Below are 23,799 nucleotides of genomic sequence, written 5' to 3' on the forward strand. Positions count from 1 at the left end.
AAACAAAATAAAATAGCGAAAAGTCGGTCCTTCACAGAAACTCTTGTGCAGAACTATGAAGAATTTTTTTATTAACTCAGATATTCTAATATCAGTAAAAAATTATAAAAATTAAAAAAAAAGAAAAAAAAATTATTAGCTTCAATTAAACACAAGAGTTGCAATACCTTTCAATTATGAAAAATGAATGAGACTTGCAATTACCATTTAATCAACATCTAGGAAAATTAGTAACTGTTAAAATTTATTTATGTAAAATTAAACTACTGTGGTTATAATCTCAACTGCCTAAAGCCGATTTAACCAATTTTCAATAAATTTATATTCTCTTAATGAAAACAAGAATGAGTAAAACTTTTTCCCCGTTATAAAAGTAATTAGTTAATTTTCTGTATTTAATAAATACTAAATTACTCTGATGCTACAGCATTTACTACATGAGTATTCAAAAAAAAAAAAAGACCAAACTTTTTTAATTGCATGCCAACATCTGCAGATGGTGTGCTCTGGCCACCACACGTACCTAGCAGCATTTCTTGATAAACATATCTCCTTTTACTGAGTTCCGATCTATACATAAGTCATCTAGTAACTACAGATTAGTAAGTTAGTGATGTCATAGATAAACTGATCATCCGATTAGTGAAAAAGAAAAATGGAGCTAGAGGAACAACACGTCTGAGTGAAATTTTGCGTAAGATATTAAGATATTCTTGAGGAAGTTGAAGTCCACATTTACAAGGAGTTCCTGACAAGATTTCAACTAGATTCTGCTTTTAATCATCCGTTAACTAACAGCACGAATTTTGCAGTGATGCAATGCATTGCAAGTTTTTCAATCACGATCTGATGGCAAGATCCTACACTTATGCCAACTACTTCAGCAACCTCATGGACAGTTAAACAACGATTTTGACGAATTACAGCACGCACACTCGGAACATATTGTGGAAGGTCGTTCAGTCCTTGGATCTTCGGCAACCGAACTTCTGCCCTCCTTAAAATGCTTAAACCAATCATAGCACTGCGTTTGGCTCATGCAGTCATCTTGTAAGCTTTGTTAAGTATTTGGAATGTTTCTATGAAAGTTTTAACCAAAATTTCACACGCGATGTCCTCCAACTCCTTCATTACAGCCTTTTCACTAACCTGAGAAGCAGCTTATGCATGATCTCACTCAATCAGTAGTTACCAGACACCTAACGCATAGATCACTACCCAGTAAAAAGTAATGTGTTATCAAGATATGCCGCTAGGTGTGCACGATGGCCAGAGCACGCCATCTGCCGATGTTTTCTGAACGAACCTCCTACATTAATGTATGCGTAAAGCTGATAGTGAAATAATACTTAAATCTCAGCCTATACAAATAAATACAAACAAAACATAAATCTAAAAGATATGGAAAACTTTCAGAACAACTACTTTTAGAAAATTAACTAACCAAAATGTATTCTCCATTACAAAATGAAATTTCCTATATTTAAAGCTTTTTTTTAACATTTTAGAAAAATAAGATCACTAAGATTATTTAATTTTTTCACATTTATGCTGTTTTAGGTTTATAATTTGGTTACCTGCCATGAAGGAAGTCCCAGCTCCATATTTGTCTCCATTCTCTTTTATTTCCATAAAAACGTTTGAGATATGATAGTCATATATCATTTTAAATTACTTATAATTGTTATTTTTCCATTAGAGGAATCAGAAGATTAAGAATGGCCAAGAAAAGATTCTTGGCAATCTTAATCTGATCCTTCTAGCACTCTTTAAATCAATAATACTCTTCTTAATGTATGCAAGCTATAGACTTTCCTACTATGAATTATTCCGATTAACCTCCTATTCACTCTCCTAATTATTTTTTCATTTTCATACTTACCATTTAATTTCTTCAAATCTTCCCAATGTTCACATTCAAATGTCTACATCTTCCTCGTCCATTTTCCTTTGTATTTATATTTCACATTTGTATAAAAGTATACAACAAACATAACAATTCATCAAATGCTTCTTCAAGTCTAACTACTTACCATGAAAAAAATATTTTTTCTACAAATAATGATTTTTCCTTAGCCATTACTATATTTATTTCACTTTCACTTTTGCAATTTTCCGCTGACTTGCTTTTTAAGACACAACAGTACTCTATTATTTATTCAATTTTTCCTTCTTTCGTGGAGACACTGAATGGTCAAACCCCCTATTTTGTAACCCCCTTTATATTTACTTAAATTTGCTGGTAATCTTCAAAAAAAAATGAGGATGGGAATAGAAAGCACCCTTTTTTTCCACTACCAGTTTGTCAAACCACTCGGTTTATATAATTATTATTTTTATGTACATCTTCTAAGTCTAGTAATATTTTTTAATTAATTTTTACAAATTGTTCTTTAGATCTTTATTTTGAAAAAAATTCAAATAAAATTTTTTCTTGAAAGGAAATTTTATGATTAGCAAAAATGCAATTTGGATGCGATAAGAGTAGATAAATCTTTTTTTTTTACTTTTTGGTTTATCAAATTTGGGTCTTCTATTCACAATGAGGAATATCATGGTTTTTTATATTTTTGTAAAATCATATCAATAAATCTGTTCTACTTGGCATTATGGAGAAAAAGAAATAATAATAATTGAAACAATAAACTGCTTTGGAAAAAATGATTTTAAGTTTTTATCATAACATGTAATACTCTTATAATGGATTTAGTTACTTTAACTTATGACTTTAACATTAAAAAATGACAATCAATTGTTATACATTTAATTTTATTATGTGAATTTTACATTTTTTATATGTTTTAATCACAAATTATAAATTCCTCCTGAAGATGGCAGAATAGCCAAAAGCGCTTGAGGAAATCAAATGGAATTTTGGTAAGCTGTTCTTAAAATTGTGTATAATAAAATGATTTTAATTAACATATCTTTTAAAATACAGATTCAGTCATGTGAAAATTCCCACAGGCATGCATTTAATTTTGGAATTAATGAGTAAAGAACCCAAGCTGATAATGAATATAGAAAATACATTGTATAAAATTTAATTATTACATAATAATAATTACTATTATTAGACAACATATATTTTTTAAAATGCAGCCACATTTTGTGCATACAAAAAAGAAAAAGTAGATCTAAAATAAGTTGTATTTTTTTTTCGTTTGGTTTCGGCTAATATTTATTATATCGAAACATTTTTATTAACAGCTGTTCAACCCTGGATGGTATCTTCAAACATTCCTTTGTTTCTTATTTAAATCTTTTTATACTTCTCTTTTTTCTTATCAATTATTAAATATGCCTGCAGCCTGTAGTACATTATCCTCCAGTAGCATTCTAGATTTACTTTAAGAATCCAAGATTCATCCAACTTTCCAGCAGAAACCTAAATGACCTTAAAAATTATCCCCTACATCTATACCAGGTGATTCAAAAAGGACTTCACAACTTTAAAAGCATGTAACGATTTATTAAGATAACTTAGACATTCGATTGAAATCTTATTTCAAGCAAAACACATCAAGTTTTGACTCATGCAGTTCATTAGTGTTGAATTGGGCGCTGTCACCAGTATTGTTAAAAATGGATACATTTACTGGTGCTGAACATGCTCACTGTGTGTTTTGGTTTCAAAATTTAAGCCAACAACTGCAGTTCAGTATACATAATTATCATAGAGAATACAATAGGGAGCCTCTCAGTAGGCATACAATTTACTTTTGGCACCAAACCTTTGTTGAGAGTTTGTTCTGATAAACATACAAAATCACCAGGATGCCCACGCATCCCTGAAGCTGCTGTTGAACAACTGAGAGAAAGCTTAGCATGTAGTCCAAAGAAACCAACTCGACATGCATCACGTGAGACTGGCATTCCATAAACAACTGCTTAGCGCGTATTACGTAAACAATTGCACTTGAAGCCATACAAACTAACAGTGGTTCAACACTTTACAGATGATGACAAAGTTGCTCGGTTGCAGTTTCGTGTCGAAATTATGGATAAAATTGCAGATGATACGTTTTTAGACAATGCAATTTTTAGTGATGAGACAACATTTCACATCAGTGGCAAAGTTCACAACTGCCAAATATGGGGTAGCGAAAACACTCACAAAACTTGTCAGCATATTTGGTGATAGCCCTAAGGTAAATGTTTTTGTACCCTAAGCAAACAAAGATTGTATGGTCCAATCTTCTTTCAGGTGGCAACTGTAAATAGTATTATTTATCTGGGCTTCAAAATTTTCTAATTACTCAATTAGATGATGATGATGACTAAGATGGGTGCCATTATTATCAGCACAATGGGCACCACCTCACTACCGCCTAGAAGTCAAGATTTTCTTGATACTAGATTCCCAGGTAGGTGGATTGAAGGTCCAATTGATTGCATGACCACTTCACTCGCTAGATTTGACCCCGCTAGATGTTTTCTTGTGGTGTTTCATTGAAGATCAGGTTTATGTATCACCTTTACCTGCTGATCTTGTTTAGCTAAGACTTTGAATTAATGGCGCTGCTGCAGAAGTAATGCACGACTTGCTGGCTATAGTGTGGAATGAAATCGATTTCAGATGGGATATATGTCGCATTACAAATAGAAGCCATGCGGAACCAAAGTGAATGCTGGAAGACACACTTGATGTGTTTTCCTATGAAATGAGACTTCAACCGAATCTGGAAGTAATCTCAATAAATTTATAAGCTTTTAAATTTGTGAAGTCCATTTTGAATCACTCAATATAAAACAAAAACATACTACAACAATGGAGTTATTTTATCATTATTTTTAAATGTATTGTTAATGCTTGTACTCTATGGATTCTACCACTGTATAAATCGTTACAGGAAATTTTGTTTATCTCACATAAATCATACTGACTTATTTTTATACTAATACTTATTTTTATTGTTATTTATGCATTTATAATAACTGTGTATGCAAGCACAGTTGAGGAGGAAAGAGAAACAATTTGGGAATTGATTCTAGAACTTGAAATTAGGAAAAAAATTCATACAAACATATATCCAAAAACACTTTGTTTTCGAGTTATGGCTAGCGAACAATTTCACCTGGATTCCAATTCCTACAGTGAAATGAAATCATACTGAAACCTTTAAGGCATTATATAAAGGGTAAAATTGATGCTTTCTTATTTTTTTTGATCTGAAAAATTGAATAAATCAGGTTCCGGAACTGAATCTCCCATAGTTTTCATGATATCCAACATAAAACAGAAAAATTCTGAGACGGCAAACACATTTTTTTAGGTTTGAAGTACGATAACTTTGTTAAATATCTAATAAATGTGTAAATTTTATTAATAATAATTTTAGAAGATTTAATTTTGAGAAAATGATGTAATAAAGTCTACAAAAATGAAAAAAATCAACTTTTACTATTAAAAAAAAAAAAATGTTATGAATTTGTAAAAACAGCTGTAATTAATAATCCCTTTCATACTAGTAACGCATCAAGGGGAGGAAATTATCTTGACTTTTTAAGCAATGAATTCCTTACAGCGATTGAAAATGTCACATTTGCATCCTGGAACTGTTGTAGAAATTGATGATTCTCTGTTTTCTAAAAGAAAATTTAATAGAAGATAAATGTTACCAAAACAGTGGATTTTTAGAGGAATTAGTCGTGAAACAAAAACTGTTTCATGTAGTATGTTCCTGATAGAACAAAGGTGACATTAATTTCTACTATTGTAGCATGTATCGAACCAGGTACTAAAATCATATCAGATTTATGGAAAGAAATGATTGTGTAGAAGATATAGAAGGTATGAATTACATACTTACAGGAATGACTGTAGAGATAGAAGAGTCCACATTTTCAAAAAGAAAGTACAATAAGAGCAAAATTCTTCCAAATCAGTGGATATTTGGAGGTATTTGCAGAAAAATTATAAATATAATCTTTCTTTCTTTTTCCTGTTTAGCCTCCGGTAACTACCGTTTAGATAATTCTTCAGAGGATGAATGAGGATGATATGTATGAGTGTAAATGAAGTGTAGTCTTGTACATTCTCAGTTCGACCATTCCTGACATGTGTGGTTAATTGAAACCCAACCACCAAAGAACACCGGTATCCACGATCTAGTATTCAAATCCATGTAAAAATATCTGGCTTTACTAGGACTTGAACGCTGTAACTCTCGACTTCCAAATCAGCTGATCTGGGAAGACGCATTAACCACTAAACCAACCCGGTGGGTTATAAATATAATCTAACCAAACTTAACCTACACTTGCTAACCTTAACTGATTACACAGTAAATCATAGCAAAAACTTTGTTGATTTAAAAACAGATGCACACACCCAAAGCATTGAAAATTTATGATGGCAAACTAAAAATCGAAGTAAGAAGGAATGTGGCACTAAAGGGTTAGTGCCACAGAATATTGGGTTATTTTAATAGAAAGTATGTTTCACAGGTTAATTTGGTTATTAAAAAAAAAAAAAATATCACGTTGTTTGGTTACTTTGTGGAAAAAAGTGTACCTGCCTACCGAAAAAGGGAGCTTATGTTTACAAGTTCATAATATTTTTTTTGTTGTTTTGTTTTAAATAATAAAAGTTTATTTATTATTTTTTTTTAATAGAATTTACTACATCAGTTTATTGAAAATTAAATTTTCTACAAGATCTGATAAGAAAATTTATGCATTTATTAGTAATTTAACTAAGCTATTTTACTTCAAACCTAAAAATGTATTTTTCATCATGAATTTTTTCTGTTTTACATTTGACATAATGAAAACTACAGGCAATTCAGTTCTGGGACCTATTTCATTCAATTTTTCAGTTGAAAAATGTAAGAAACCATCAGGTTTACCCCTTAAGGCCTTAAAAATTTCAATATGACCTCATTTCACAGGGAGAACTTAAATCCGAACGAAACCTTTCACTAGCCATATCTCAATAACAAAGCGTTCTGCGACATGTGTGATTGTATGAGCTTTTTTCTTTATTTCAGGACCTAGAATCAGTTCCAAAATTATTTCCCTTTCTTCCTGATTCACTCTGTATACATATTAAATACTTTTTATCACGCATAATTTTTACAATTACTTAAAAAATGAAGTATGTATTTATGTTAATTAGTGAATAAATTTAATAATCATAATCACTTCCTATTGTAATGTTTTATAATGACTGGCTTAATACTTAATACATTTTATTTGCTCATGGTATAATTATGTGGCCTATTTACCTTACGAAAAGTGTTTTATGCCCACTACTAATTTGAATTTTTATTTATTATAATGTTGATATGTTTATCTGAATGCTTCTGTTTTTATTATTTTCCTTATTAACATACACATTGTATACATATATATATATATATATATATATATGTATGTATACAATATATATGTATATATATTATATTATTATGCTTTTACAGCCAACATGGGACCACTTAAATCAATTTTAGTTGGATATTTTCTGAGAAAAGCGTGTTATTTTACTCTTCCGAGCTGTCCAGTATTTCTTCATCCGTTCAGATCTTGCTTTCTTTTCTTCATCCGTAAACACCCTCTTCATTGTATTTTGTCGTTTGTCTGTCTTTTGTTTAAATCTAATGCTTTTGTCTTTTAGCTTTGTAATTTTTCCAGTTTTATTCTGTAGGTCAGTCAGGGAAATTACCAATTCTTTCATATCTTCTAATTTCTTTGATCCATCCTACTTCTAGCTTTTGGTATGTATATACATATATATATATACAGTAGCATCATGCAGTAGTCACAACACAAGGAATTTTTTGTTTATTTCTACATTGTGGCTACATAGCTTTATCAAACCCATTCTTTAAGCTGTCAGTATAATGTGAGATAATTTAGCAATTTTCATGTTATAGTAGGTTTTGTGAAAGTCTATTTCAATCTTTATTTAAAAAAAATAGTATTTTTTGTTCTGAGCATTTTGAATATATAATTACTCCAGAAAAAACATTACTCCAAGAAAGATTCTTTCAGATCATACCAATGTGATACAATGACAAATAGAATCTGAGAGTGGCGTTGGACTAGGGACAATGAATGATATTTTAAACCAATTTAAAGAAACTGTCCTTTTTATCTCAAAGGAAAGGCAAATGTGGCTGTAAAAGCAAAATTACTCCAATACAGTGTCAGTTATTAATAAGAAAATGTAAACTTGATCTGAAATTATCTGCTGCAGACTTACATTGAAAATTGGCAGCCATGGAATAGAATTACACGTGATAACTATAACTGGTATGTGTAAATCGTCATAATAATTATTAGATGCCAACTTCTTGCAGCTGGACGTAAAGTTTTTCAGCTACCTAAAAATCAGCTTTTTACACCAGAGATGTGGAAAATAAGGCTCTTGTGGGCCAAAGCATGTGCTAACTGAACCAAAGAAGACTGGAAAAATGTTATTTTTTTCGATTAGTGGCGTTTCTATGTTCTGGGGCAAAGAGTTTCATATATTAAAAATGCATCTGATGAAAATACATCACAACTTCTCTGTTTTGAAAAAATGTTTTGGGTCTGCTTCACATTTGAAGGCCCTTGTTCATTACTTCCAGTAGATGGTATGTTGAAAAGTGTTGGATTTATCAAGATTCTGAAAGAAAGGGAATTTCAAAACAAATTCCCACAAGACATGCCAAATAATGTTCAAACAAGATTTGGCACCAAACCACACTGCCAAAAAAGCAGGAAAATGTTTTGAAGAATTAAACATTAAAGTGCTCCCATGGCCAGGTAACTCCCCAGACTTAAAACTCCAAATCTTTGGACAGTAGTCAAAAAACAATTCTCAAAAATGAATTGTACCACAAAAATTGACCTCATTAAAGCAATAATAAATATCTGTATGGTTTCATGATGAGGAAATCAGAAAAATGTATAGTACACTTACATGTATATAACCTTACATGTATATAACCTTATCACATCTGTACAATTCACTAATTGTACAGATGTGATTTTTTTTTTCTAAACGTTCCTTTTTATTAAATAACATAACATCTGTGGTCAAATTAATTTGCACACTATATATGTGTGCATGCGTGTGTTTAGATTATTAATAATATTGATTTCTTTCAGCTTCTGAAGTTAAGTTTAATTATATTTTATTACAGAAATTTAATTTATTTAAAATAGTTTTTGTTTAAAATTCAAATAACTGAAATATTGAAATCAGTACTCTTAATTTTATGTTTTTAAATTTTAATTTATATTATTTAAATATTTCGTTCAGTTTATGATTCTTCTAATGACATATTTTTAAAATAAATTGTTAATTAGAGTAAAAGTTAAGACAAAAACAAACAAAAAGCGTATTAATAATAATAATAATAATATATATATATAAAATTAAATTAAAAAAATTTTAATTTAATTTTTTAAACCAGTATATATGGTTGCAAAAGCCCCTGGCCATTTAAAGTGGGATAAAATAATTGAAATATTAAAAAGCTGATGGACAGATTTAAAAATATTAAACTAATTAAAAACTGAACCTGAATCTGAAAATGTTTATCAAAATAATAGAATACACAATAAATGAATGTTTTTATCTAGGTAGAGGAATGAGTTAAGAAATCTGTCTATCCCTTAGCTTATTTAATTGTATGAAAATTAAAATTAGGAAAATAAAAATAATTATGATAGGAGACAATAAGACAATAAATACCTACATAAAAGAAAAAAAAAATAATTATATAAAACATGTACTTTAGAAACCGTATTGAAACAGGTGAATAGCAATTTCAAAGGAAGAATTTAATACTCATATGCATTATACATTTTGAAATAAGATAGTCAGTTTTATAGTGTTATGTTTGTAGTGTACTTCTGCGTGGGTGTAAAACATTGACATTTTGATAAAGAAAAAAGGATGGGAAAATTGAAATATGAACATAGAGAAAAAAAAAATTAATTGATCAGACAGAATGAAACATAAAGAGGTAATGAATTATTAGAAAAAAGGTGGGAAAATATTACATGGTTTATGTTTTATTATACATAATTTGTGAAATGTTTTTGCCAGTTGTAACTAAATAATGTTCATGATTTTTTAACACAGCTCTAACCCCAATGTTTTCCTATTTTAAATATAATTTTATATAAATTGTTCATATCAAGACGTATAATTTTTTTTATACTTATAAAACGAATTAATCATTTGTGCACTTCATTCAAAATAAAAATGTGAGCACATAAAGAAAACAAAACAAACCACCATGCTTTTTTATTGGAGAGAAATGTTTAACAAATTTCATTTTTCTAAAACACTAAAAAATAAAATAATTGTTTACAATTAACCAATAAGTAGTTTTAAAGGTTTTTTTTTATATTTTTAGATCTACATTTTTTCGCATTCACTTATACAAAACATGGAAGGCATGACATACCGCAGGAGAGATAATTATATTATTATGATTTCACAAATACTCTTATTTATCAAGTGAATCATAGATGTCTGGCTTCTTTACAGCAGGAATCATAGCTGGTAACATCTCCATTTTGTTTTTTAGTGCATATAAATATAAAGAAAATAGCAACAACAAAGATAGTAACGTGGAGCATGATCTACGGTTCTCCGCCTAATGTAATTTACCACTCTAAACAGCACTGCATATATAGCACAATATTTGAAATCTTAAATCTCAAGATAAACAGTACTCAGAGATATTTGCCCATCACTAGTAAATGTAGTTTTCATTCTAAATTTCTTTAAATACTAAAGAATTATCAAATATTTGGAAAATTGGTAAGAATGTATCTTTTAAAGAAGATTTTACTTTGAGGAAGTTATCTAGAGTAACTCAAACTGAGTTACTCTTCAATGAAACATTTATTATAATGTGAATACATGTATATAAAAAAAAAAATGCAGGATTGTTTGAGAATCATTTAATCAAGCTGAAATTTTGCCAGCTTATAACAGAAGTTTTAAGAAGGAAGTAAATAAAAGCATTTACCGCTATTTATCTTTGTATTATAATTGTTTAAAATTGATTTCCACAAACAAAATTGATAAAAATAACGGTGATCTTTTTTCCTTTCCAAACCAGTAATTTAATCAAGGTTGATAAAAATTATTCAGTTTTATGTGTAAATAATAATAGATTATAAGAATACTTCAGTTATTTCCAGGTATGATTTTTTTTGTTGAAAAAGATTCATTAGTTGACTATTATCTTTTATGACCACATAGGATCGCTTTAGTCAGTCCATTATCCAAGTCTCTTCGATGAAACTGTTTGGGCCTTGCAATTCTCCCAGTACTATTTCATACATTCAGATTTTTCTGCCCTTTCTAGTGTTGAAAATGTTCATGTTGTGGGTTTTTTTTTGTAAGTGTGAAACGAGTGTTTCTGTTCTTGTTTTTATCTTACTGGTGGTGTCATCTGGTGTAAGGCCAATTTCCTTCAGATCCTCTCTTATTTCTCTGGTCCATCTGCATTCAGTTTTGGTGTTTTTCAAGTGAAGATTGTACTGTACTAGCTGTTTCAGAAGTCTTGAATCTCATGATATGTCCAAAGAATCCTCTTACGCAGCATGATATCAGTGATGGTTTCTAACTCTTTGTACATGACTTTCAGGCACAATCCACCACTGCCGATCTTTCTGGTACTTTTTATAAATGCAGGTTCTTCCAATTCTTCTTTTGATTTCATGGAGTCTTTCTGTCTTTGATTTTTCTTCAGGTGGAAGAGTGTTTCTGCTGCATAAGTGGCTTCTGGTTTTATAACTGCGTTGTAGTGTCTTATTTCTGCGTTCATTGATAAAAACTTTTTTATTGTGAGTGCACCAGGTTAATTTCTCAACATTAACTAGTTGTTTCTTCTTATTTAGATCTAGGTTTTTCATTTAGATTGTTTGATATTATTTCTCAGAGGTATTTAAATTGTTACTATTTTGATTTTATTACCATTTATGTTTACTTCTTTTAATCATGTTGGTTTTTGGGGCATAATTTCTGCCTTTTTGAATGATATTTTGAAGCCAATTTTTACTTTTGGGAAACATTTTTTGAGCCATTCCCTCATTATCATTTCAAGAGCACGGTTGAATAATACCAGTGAGAGCCTGTTGCCTTGGCGCAGTCCTGTTTTGATCTCAAACAGTTCCGAGAGCTCGCCTCTGAATTTTACTTTCAACTTAGTGTTTGTAAGGGTCAGTTTTATCATGTTTATTAATTTGGTACGTAGTCCGAGAAATCTTAGAATTTTTAGTAGAGATTCTCTGTGGATGCAGTCATAATCTTTCTTGAAATACACAAATATTATCACCATATTTTTGTTTCTTTTCCTACTGTAATCCATTATTTGCTTGAGGCTCATTATCTGGTCTGGACTGCTCCTCCAGGGTCTGAAACCTCCCTGGTATTCTCCTAGTTTTTTTTTTAATTTTGAAAACCAATCCTGTTGAGAATGATTCTTGAAAGAATTTTGTATGTTGCGACCAGGAGTGAGATTCCCCTGTAATTTTTATGGTCTCTTTTGTCCACTATTTTGTGTAGCAGATGGATGATGGCTGTCATCCAGTGTTTGGTAGTTCTTCTTTGATCCAGTTGTTGACAAGCTGTTGATGAAGGCAATTTTTGCTAATCTTCCTGCACATTTACAAATCTCTACAAACGTCTGATCTTCTCCTGCTGCTTTGTAATTCATGTCACCCAGTGCTTGGAAGACTTCTTTTATTGTGGGAGGATTGATTTTTTAGTGGTGTTGTCATTGGGGTATTGGTGTTGAAGTTTAGGAGTTATGTTGGCTCTTCACAATTTAGGAGTTTGTTGAAATATTACCTAGGATTTCTGCATTGTCTTTATTGTTATGGACCAGTTTACCATTTTCATTCTTTATAATTAGGGTTGGGGGTTCATATTTTTGGAGCTGATTTTTTAAGATTTTGTAGTGGTGCACCCAATAACAACTGGGTTTCATCAGTATTTTAAAAAGAAGTTAATTCTGTTATATCTATTATATAGAATGAATTAATTTTTAAATGTTGAGAAAAACATTATCTTTAGTTCTATTCTGAATAATGACATTTTTTTAAAGGAATTACTTCATTAAAAAAAAATTATGAAGAAGACCTGACATACTAGCATTTCTTCACCATCAGCTGAATTAAATAATAATAGCAAATATCATACATTTTATATTATGATTTTATATACTTTTTTAACAGGTACTGCGGGATTAGTTAGAACTATGTACATCACACAAAATAACATCTACTAAAAAATTTTTAAAACTTACAACTTGTGCACACAATAGCATTCCAGGAAGAGTTCTAATGTAGGTAGGATCATATCGAAGATTTGTTTGAACAGTTGTACTTGATGCTGTAACTGTAGTGGTCGTGGTATGTGTATTCGGAAAAGTTTGATCAACCATTTCTAAAGATTTATTGTAACCTATAAACAAAGAACAAAAACAAAATCAATCTTAAACTTCTGAATTAATCATGTAACCTTGATAACAGTATACTACTTTAATATAGTTAAGTTTCATTGAAATCTGAATCGGCTATTAGCAAATAATAAATGTTCCTTTGATTCTAGCTTTATCTAACTATGATCATGTATTTACTGTACATATACAAATTTAAAAAGAACTAAATGAGGAATAAAATAGCAAAATAAACAACAAAAATTACATTTTTTGTTTTTTTACCTCAGTGTATTAATGCAAACCAATTGAAAACCAATAAAATTAATTAAATTTTAATAATAAACTTAAATTTTGTAATATTTAATAGGATTACTTTAATAATTTATAATTACTGAACAAAGTGTACAATCATAAAAGTAATGAAAACCAATTTTTAGTTTTTTTACCAATACATTTTTTTTTTGTTTTTTTACTAAAAGTTGGATTCAAAAGAAAAACATTACTGCTTTCCTTCTTTAAATGTTAATTTTTTAGAAATAAATGTCACATTAAAACAACCAAAAAGTTACTAATCCTTAATTGGTTTCAGCTTCAAACAGTAAAAACTTATAAAAGAATAGAAAAAGTACTATGGTATTTTGTTTTTAAGTATTTTATTTAATAAGCCCTATGACCACAACAGTTGTAGGTAACCTGACATAAGTCACTTATGAAGATGACATAGCATCCTTAAGAATAGAAAGGATTTCATGTCAGAGTTTTTAATTTCATTTTTCCATGTAAAACACATGATGAATATCAGAATTCCAAGACCAATTTATTTTCTTTGATTTCTATTCACCATAACTTCTGGTTGTATGTAAGAGAGAATGTACATCTTTACTCTCAAAGAAAGTGACTCTGACTGGTGCCTCTTGTACCTCGGGTGCTTTATATGTCACAGAAATAAGAATGAATGGGACAGTTAGTGAAAGGCATCAGATTAATGTATTTCTTTCTACAGTGAAACAATGTGTTATGTATTCTCTTTCAATTCAGCAGGAGAATGAATACTTAATATAAGCTTTACTGATTATAATACTATGACACAAATTTTTAATGTAAGAAACTAGCCAGATATAAGTAATTATAGTTTAATTATCTCACGCGCGCGCGCACACACACACACAATCATAAATACAAATGCGATATTCCTCATATTGAATGTTTTAATGTAAAGAGAATGAGATTTCTGTAAAATCTCTCACTGACACTTCCTTACTAGTAAAAATGTTTGCTTAAGGTAAACTATTTTTAAATTTAAAACAACAATGTAAATGAGTAAGTTATGAAAAGGTTAAAATAAACTGCATTAGAAATTGTAAGGTAGAAAATCAATACAACCCTTTCTGTTATGAAATAATTTATTGTATGCTCAATCTCTACTCTGTTAGAAAATAAACTGTACAAACATTCATAATGGTTGAATGGTATGAACTCTGCAGTCTGAAAAGAGTTTATTACAAGGGTAATTCATCAAGTTGTTTTGAAACATTAATATTGCTAAAACAATTTTTCCACATTAACCATTCAAAAATACAAATATTTTTTTTTCTATAAAGATAAAATAGTATAATAAAACATAAATTAATACAAATAAAACTTATTTGTCAATAAACGGAAAAAAAATGTATACAACTGATTCATTGCATTAATCAAAATATAACTTTTATTTGCAACTTTATGTGCAATTAAATAATAACAAGAATAAATATAACACTACTAATGAATTATTATGATCCTTGGTGATTAATAAAGTACATTTCCTTGTGTTAAATGTGCAATCTGTGACAAAAAGAGAAATCACTTACTTATTCTTAAAACACAATATCTGTCTCTATCAAACTATAAAAGTACTGTTTTTCTGTAACTTAATACAATACTTAGGTTATAAGAAAGAGGCTCATTTATTTCTGTACCATTTGTAATAGCAAAATAAACAACAAAAATTTACATTTTTTTTTTTGCAAATCAATATAAACCAATAAAATTAATTAAACTTTAATAATAAACTTGAATTTTGTAATATTTAATAATTTATATTTCTGAGAAATATATTAAACACATCCATAACTATGTGATCAAATAACTTTTTTAACACCTTATTTTTGTAGTTATTTTCTTCATTTAATACCTTTATGTAATCAGTGTATTTTTCGTTAACATTATTTTATGTGCTTATCACCTATTTTTACTTCCTTGTATGAAGTAAAGAAAGTATTGTAATCACAAAAAATTTTGGTTTTCAGATTTCAACAGAAATATCCATATTGACCATCCCTGAATCCATTTTGACTAGATTTGGCATGACGTATATACGTGCATATGTATGTATCTCGCATTACAATTAGCCGTAGAATGTTGAAATTTTGGATTTAGGACTGCTATAACATATAGTTGTGCACCTCCCTTTTCGATTGCAATCAACTTGACCAAAAATGTCGAAAAAAATATCCAAAATCCAAACAATTTGGATTTTGGGCTTTTTCTTAACTGCAGTAATAAGCCCTCTTTTTTTTTTTTGTCTTCAGTCATTTGACTGGTTTGATGCAGCTCTCCAAGATTCCCTATCTAGTGCTAGTCGTTTCATTTCAGTATACCCTCTACATCCTACATCCCCAACAATTTGTTTTACATACTCCAAACGTGGCCTGCCTACACAATTTTTCCCTTCTACCTGTCCTTCCAATATTAAAGCGACTATTCCAGGATGCCTTAGTATGTGGCCTATAAGTGTCTCTTCTTTTAACTATATTTTTCCAAATACTTCTTTCTTCATCTATTTGCCGCAATACCTCTTCATTCGTCACTTTATCCACCCATCTGATTTTTAACATTCTCCTATAGCACCACATTTCAAAAGCTTCTAATCTTTTCTTCTCAGATACTCCGATTGTCCAAGTTTCACTTCCATATAAAGCGACACTCCAAACAACATACACTTTCAAAAATCTTTTCCTGACATTTAAATTAATTTTTGATGTAAACAAATTATATTTCTTACTGAAGGCTCGTTTAGCTTGTGCTATTCGGCATTTTATATCGCTCCTGCTTCGTCCATCTTTAGTAATAATAAGCCCTCATTAAGAGCTTTTCAACGTTATGATATACCATTGATATATCAACGTATGAAATTATTTTCTTTGGTTCAAGTTATAGCCAAATAAAATTTTAATTAATGAAATATTTGGATCTTATAAGGAGAAGGCACATCGGTTCGAATGCAACTTCATTTCCATTTTTTTTTTTTAATTTAAATATATTGATTTATTAATAATTATTAACGTCTGATTGTAAAAAAAAAAAATTACAATAAACAATTCAATAATAATAATAATAAAAGAATATGAAAAAAAATTAGTGAAATAAAATTTTATGTACTTTTAAAAACATATGTAATTTAATAGACGTACAAGGAAGTCTTGTGGTGTCCATATCAGATTTTTTTTATCTTATAATTAACTGTATATTCTTTATGCTGCTCTGATCATGGTTTTTCTTGATCCATCCAGGAAATGTTGGAGCAGTTCCTTTTTTCTGTGGAGTAACATACCTCTTTCTGATGTTATCAGATGAACAATGTTTAACGTATTAATTTGTGCACCGATCAGATTTTTCAAATAAATCGGAAAGAATTTATTTACTTATTTAAGGTGATAAATTATCCTTACTAAAGACAATCACTATGTTGATCATCCTGTTTCTCTACTTTCCTCTTTTTCTTTCATTCCGTCTTCCTTGAATAAGATGAGAATCGTGTTAGTCACTCTTCTGGATTCATCTGTGGCACTATTATGTCGCTTTCTGGTATCCAACGAGGCAACCATCATTTACTGATACTTAGAATAGTGGTATCACCACCTTTAAGATTGTACAGATTATTTTTCCCATTTTAGGGATTACATAGTCAAACTGTATTTTCTTTTATGTTAAGTGATGTTTCCTACACTTACTAAAACTTCAGTTATTATACATTTTATTAAGATTGCATCCATAATAAATTTTTATTAATGTTGATTTTATTAACGTTTTCTCATAAATTAGAAGCTACATTATTTGAATTTGGTATCCAGTCACATATTATTTTAGAAATTTCCAAATTTTTAAAAATCAATATTAGTACTCTTTTAATTAAAGGTAAGAGCTGTAGAAAACTTACCTGTATCTGAGCTAACTTATGCTTTATTAAGCTTTTTTTGAGACTGCTAAGTTTGTAGTGGTTGTGCTGAATCAGGTTTTAAAAGATCTTTGTTATTTATGAGGCATTTACAAAATGTGATTTAAATTATAAGTTCATTTAAATATGTTTAACATATTTTAATCATTCATATAGCTTCAGTTGCTCAATGTGTCAAGTTGACATTCTTGAAACTTATTTTATTACATAATATAATTTTTTTATTAAATTATAATGCTTCATTAAATTTTATATTTATTAAATTTTGTTTATAAAACTTAGTTTATATAAAGTGTAATAATGTAATTAAAAAATATATTTAAATATATCAGTTATTTTCTTCAGTTATATAAAATACTGATAATAAAAAAACAACAAATTAACTGCCAAACACAGTAATAGAAAAACCTAAAAAAACTAATACCAAAAGTCGATTTTCGCGGGATCCCGCGTCATCAATCGGTACATAATTCTAAAATTGTATAAAAAAAACAAAAAAGAAATAACAGCGAAATTTTTAAATGCTTACTTAATTTTTAAGTTTTTCTTTCTTTTTTGTCTTTGATATAATTGTCGAATTATGCAGATCCCGCAAAAGTCGGCTTTTGGTATTAGTTTTTTTAGGTTTTTCTGTTACTGTGTTTGGTAATTAATTTGTTGTTTTTTGAGGTTAATTGGTGCACTGTTTAATATGTTGATGAATTTTCAAGTTGTACAAAATACTTATTTTGTGTATGTGTGTATATATATATATATATATATATAAAATATTTATTAACAATATTAAAATTATTGACGAATGTTTAATATCAATATGTCGTTCTTATCAGAATTTAAGTGTTATTTATAAACTGTTTTAACAAATGTATAATTTTATGTAACTTTGGATGAAATTCTTTGTTTAATTATTCTATTTTTAATAACTGCGTTTTTAAATAAGAAAAAAGTTTTTAAAATTATTATTTTTAAATGAATACTTTTTATACATTTTAAGTATGAAAATTATAAAATTTAGTCATTTTCATACGAATATTTTTTTTTACTTCCTTGTACGAAGTAAAGGAAGTATTGCAATCACGAAAAATTACGGTTTTCAGATTTCAACGTAAATATCAATTTTGATTATCCCTGAATCCATTTTGACTAGCTTCGGCGTGACGTCAGTACGTACGTATGTATCTCGCAAAACTCAAAAACTATTAACCTTAGAATACTGAAATTTTGTATTTAGGAATGTTTTAAAATCTAGTTGTGCGCCTTCCCTTTTGATTGCAATCGACTAGGCCAAAATTGTGTACATAGTCAAACCTCCAAATAAAGCGTTGTTTCAATTTTGGACTTTTACTTAACTATAGTAATAAGTCCTCGTTGAGAGTTTTTCAACGATATCATATGTAGTACTTATTTTCATTGGTCCCCGAGTGCTCTACTCTGGGACCAATTTTATTTTTAGCCAAATAAAATTTTAATTAATGATATATTTTGATGATCTTACAAAGGGAAGGAACATCGGTTCGAAATCGATTTCATATAGCTATATATATTTTAATTTAAATATTTTGATTTATTAATAATTGTTAACCTCTGATTATAAAACAAAAATTAACAATAAATAATAATTCAATAAGAACAATATAAAAAAAAAAATCAGAAGTTATTAGTGAAATAAAATTTTATGTACTTTTCATTTTAATTCGAAAAAATTTACAATCAGAGGTTAGTAAAATAAATCGATATATTTAAATTTAAAAAAAAAATATATATATGTATGTGAAGTTGTATTCGAACCGATGTGTGCGTGGTTACCGGTCTGACACGTTCTCACTTACCCCACATATCTACTTCAGCGACGTGAAACAAAATTAATATATAAACTAATATAAAAATTGTATAAAAATTTGATGTTAATAAAAAGTAATATTTTAGCAATTGTGTTACTGTCCACTTTATTAAAGAATTGGAGGATCGTATTTCACTTTCAAATGAAATGTAGGTTTTAATGAAGTGCAGAAAAAATGTGTATATGTAATTTAATAAGCGTACAAGAAGTTATATAGTGTCCATATCAGATTTTCTATTGTTGTCGATTGATGAGGTTGAAGCAATTCTCTGTTAATTTTTATGCTATATTAATCTTTAATTTACATTTATTTACTACATCATATTTCAACTGTTTTATATATTCTAATCTTTTCATCTTCATCAACATTCTGACCACCGAAAACTTATAATATTATTCAGTATAAATTCTACATTATTAAATTGATTCTAATGAAGATTTAAAGAAAAAATCTGATGTGGACACTACATACATGACTTCCTTGTACGCCTATTACATATGAACATTTTTTGCTGCACTTAATTTAAACTTATTTCATTTGAAAGTGAAATACGATCCTCCAATGCTTTAATAATGTGGATAGTTACAAACTGCATTGTGGTGGACACCACATTGCATCACACTTTTTTTGTGATGTCCGTATCAGCATTTTATGTTAGTTTATATATTAATTTTGTTTCACGTCGCTGAAGTAGATATGTGGGGTAAGTGAGAACGTGTCAGACCGGTAACCACGCACAGTTCGAATACAACTTCACATACATATATATATATATTTTTTTAATTTAAATATATTGATTTATTTTTAACCTCTGATTGTAAATTTTTTTGAATTAAAATGAAAAGTGCATAAAATTATATTTCACTAATAACTTCTGATATTTTCTTTTTTTTTAATGGTTATTATTGAATTATTTACTGTAATTTTTTTTTACCATCACAGGTTAATAATTATTAATTAATATATATATTTAAACTAAAAAAATATGTATATGTATATGAAGTCGGATTCGAACCGACGCCCCTTCCCCTTGTAAGACCCAATTATTTCATTAATTAAGATTTTATTTGGCTATAACTCTGAAACCAATGAAAATAAGTACCAGTTATGATATATCGTCGAAAAGCCCTCAATGAGGGCTTATTACTGCAGTTAAGAAAAAGTCCAAAATTCAAATGTTTTGGATTTTGAGATTTTTTGGACACTTTTGGTCCAGTCGATTGCAATCAAAAGAGGAAGTGCACAACTGGATGTTAGAACAGTCCTAAATCCAAAATTCCAACATTCTACATCATTTTTTATTTATGCGGGATACATATGTACGTACAGAAGTCACGTCGAAACTAGTCAAAATGGATTCAGGGATGGTCAAAATGGATATTTCCGTTGAAAACTGAAAACCGACATTTTTCGCGATTAGAATACTTCCTTCACTCGTACAAGGAAGTAAAAATAACAGTAATGAGATAAATATTTATTGTAAAATAAAAGTAAACACTATAAAGTCAGCTGTGTGTGGAAAGCATTAAAGGACCAACTTATCAGCAAAAACTATTGAATATTTATAAGTGCAAAGTATAATTTAATAAACACAAATGTATGAATCTCTAAATTCTAAATACTAGTTTCAACACTAAATAATATTTTGAATTTAAAAATGTAGCACTGTAAATACAACAGTCATAAATTACCAAAAAAAATCCGATTTAATTACATTTTATAATTGTTTCTTAAGGTTTTAATTAGATTAATTTACCTTTTGTTGTTGTTTTCCTATTTATTGATTTTGGAGTGAATTATAAGCGTAAGTAACATCCACATTTAAAAAGTTACAAGCAGTTCCTCTCTTTCACTTTAAGTACTACCATGAAAAAACAGAGTTTCAGATATGCGGTGGAAAAAAAATAAATTTGAATATTTATTTTTTTTTTTATTTAGAAATCTTTATCATATTCAAACTATATTATGATTATGCAGTACGATTGTTTTTAAAGAATTCAGTTTAAGATATTATTGCAGCTCAAGGTTTGTTTTTCCCCCTTCTTCCCGGAGCTGGATACGCGTTAAAGCATCACACAGCTCCGGGAAGTGCCTTCGCCTCTAACAACGAGGGCGAGCAGCTAGACCCGACTACGCCGTTCCTAGCCACCCCACCTCCGCAACCGGGTCTTGGTCTTTTGTGCCTACCTCTAACACGGGTAACCCTGAGGGGAACCCCTACCGGGTCGCAGTCTTAATAGCTCAGGGACTCGAGTCCCCGACCTTCATCGCCGCCGCCCAGCCGTGTAACACGTTCCCACGGACAAACGACGACTCCAGCTGAGGCTGTCTCTCATCCCCTCGCTTCCCTCTCTTTTTAAGGTATTGTTTAAAATGTTATTATCCTGAAAATAAGGATCCCTGGAGGCAAAATATGTAAATTCTGAAACCGTTTGTCGAACATAAGTGCATTCTAAAAAATTCGAAGAACACCGTAGGAGTCCAGGGATGACCCTTTCCATGAATTAACCTTACAGAGAACACTAAATAAATTAACTTTGTTAGGTTTATGACCTTATAAAAGGTTTAGGAGCTAATGAAAGTTATTTAGTTATAGTTAAATGACTACTAAATTTAATGAATAATAATAAAAAGGCAATAACGTTCACTAATGAATGTAAATAAAACTAAGATATCAATAAAATGCATATATTATAATAGGAAATTTAAAGATTTAATAGCTAGTCGGCTATTGCTCTGTTTTATTAACTATTGGTTAAAAAAAAATTAACATGTACTTGTTTAAAAACAACTTTAAAAGATTTTTGAAATAGTTTTTATAATGACAAAGATATAAATAAAAATAATAAAACATTTTATTAAAGAAACTATCTAAATAACGTACAAGGAAATTTGATTGACAAAAACCTATACTATTGTTAATGAGTGTGCAGTATTGTATGGATTTTTTAACAATGAAGAAACATTACAAATTCAGGGAATCAAGTTAAACTGTTCATAGCATTGTAAGTAATATACACTGCAGAATATAAAAATTACAGGAGATACAGTTCTGGGACTTGTTTTATTCGACTTTTGAGACAAAAAACATAAGAAACCATATACCTTAAAAATTTCAGTATGACATTTCACCGAGGGAACTAAAATCCGGGCGAAATTTTTCACAAGTCGTAACTCTACAACTGCGTTTTCGGACATATGATTATATGAACTTTTTTCCTCATTTCAAACTCTATAATCAGTTTCCAAATTATTTCCATTTCCTCCTGAATCATTCTGTAAATTTTTTTTTTATAAAAAATATAAAAAGAGTTAATTAAATAAACTGATAAGCTATCAGAATTATGTCTAATCAGGGAAAAAAATGAAATGAAAAGTTTTCATCCAGTACAAAATTTTGAATAAACATATAGTCAATGCTTTCAGATTAAAGACTATCCTAACTAAGTAAACGGCATTTGTATATGTGCCTGTCTGTGTGTTTCATCCCCCTTAGCTTAGCACCGGAGTGTACCGATTACTAGCGGAAAATCTCGATTCGTTCTCGTGGTGGTCAGGTGTATACTTGTTATATTATTATATCGCATATATATGCGAAATATATATTAATATATTTTTTTATTTATTTATGTCACTGTTTTACCGTAAAATGATTATTTATGTTAAGATTCAGGTTTCATTTCCTCCTTTTTTATTTGCAAAAATGTTTCACTTTTTTTGTTACTCTAATTAAATGAATTTGTCTAATGTTCTATTGTTAGTCAATCTTGTAATAATTATAAAGTAAATTAATAAATTTTACTACCGTAATTCATTCATTCAATACCGTAGCAGATCTTAACACAACTATTTACGATACAAATAGAGATCGATACTGAAAATACTATCGATTATCCATTAATCGTATATATGATTTTTTTTTTTGCATTGTAGTTAAAATTAAACAGACATATAGGCAAAACATGTGGATAAAATGAAATGGTACACAATAAAGATCAAAATTAGAAGAATTTTAAATCCTATATATCCTCCTTAGCGATTTTGAAGCCAACTTATAATATGGATCTTGATGAAATTGTTGAGTGTGCAATCATTAAAAGATCCTTAACCGATCTCAACCAAATTTAATTGGAAAGATTTTCTAATATTTGTTCGCTTTTCCTTCATCAATTTTCATCATTCAAATAAAAAAAAAATTTTACACAAGAAGTAATAAATTTTGGACACCTAATAATAGCATTCCGAGACGCCACCCGCCAGGGCAACCCGCTCGGAGAACCTAGCTGCAGAGACGCCCTGCAGCTAGTATTATAACTAAGACAGTTTTGGTGTAATAGAATGTTTT

The 23,799-nt window shown here is 29.2% G+C and overlaps 1 protein-coding gene across 1 annotated transcript in view; it reads right to left on the reverse strand.

Moving 5' to 3' along the window:
• Positions 1 to 23,799, reverse strand: part of LOC142319653 (CKLF-like MARVEL transmembrane domain-containing protein 4) — a 66,131-nt gene that overhangs the window by 22,994 nt on the left and 19,338 nt on the right. Inside the window, exon 2 of the mRNA XM_075357193.1 lies at positions 13,263 to 13,420. Coding sequence (XP_075213308.1) covers positions 13,263 to 13,400 — 138 coding nt within the window. The 5' untranslated portion in view covers positions 13,401 to 13,420. The remainder of the gene's footprint in view (positions 1 to 13,262; positions 13,421 to 23,799) is intronic.

This window comes from Lycorma delicatula, chromosome 2, assembly GCF_047948215.1.
Source record: "Lycorma delicatula isolate Av1 chromosome 2, ASM4794821v1, whole genome shotgun sequence".
Classification (NCBI taxonomy): Eukaryota; Metazoa; Arthropoda; class Insecta; order Hemiptera; family Fulgoridae; genus Lycorma; species Lycorma delicatula.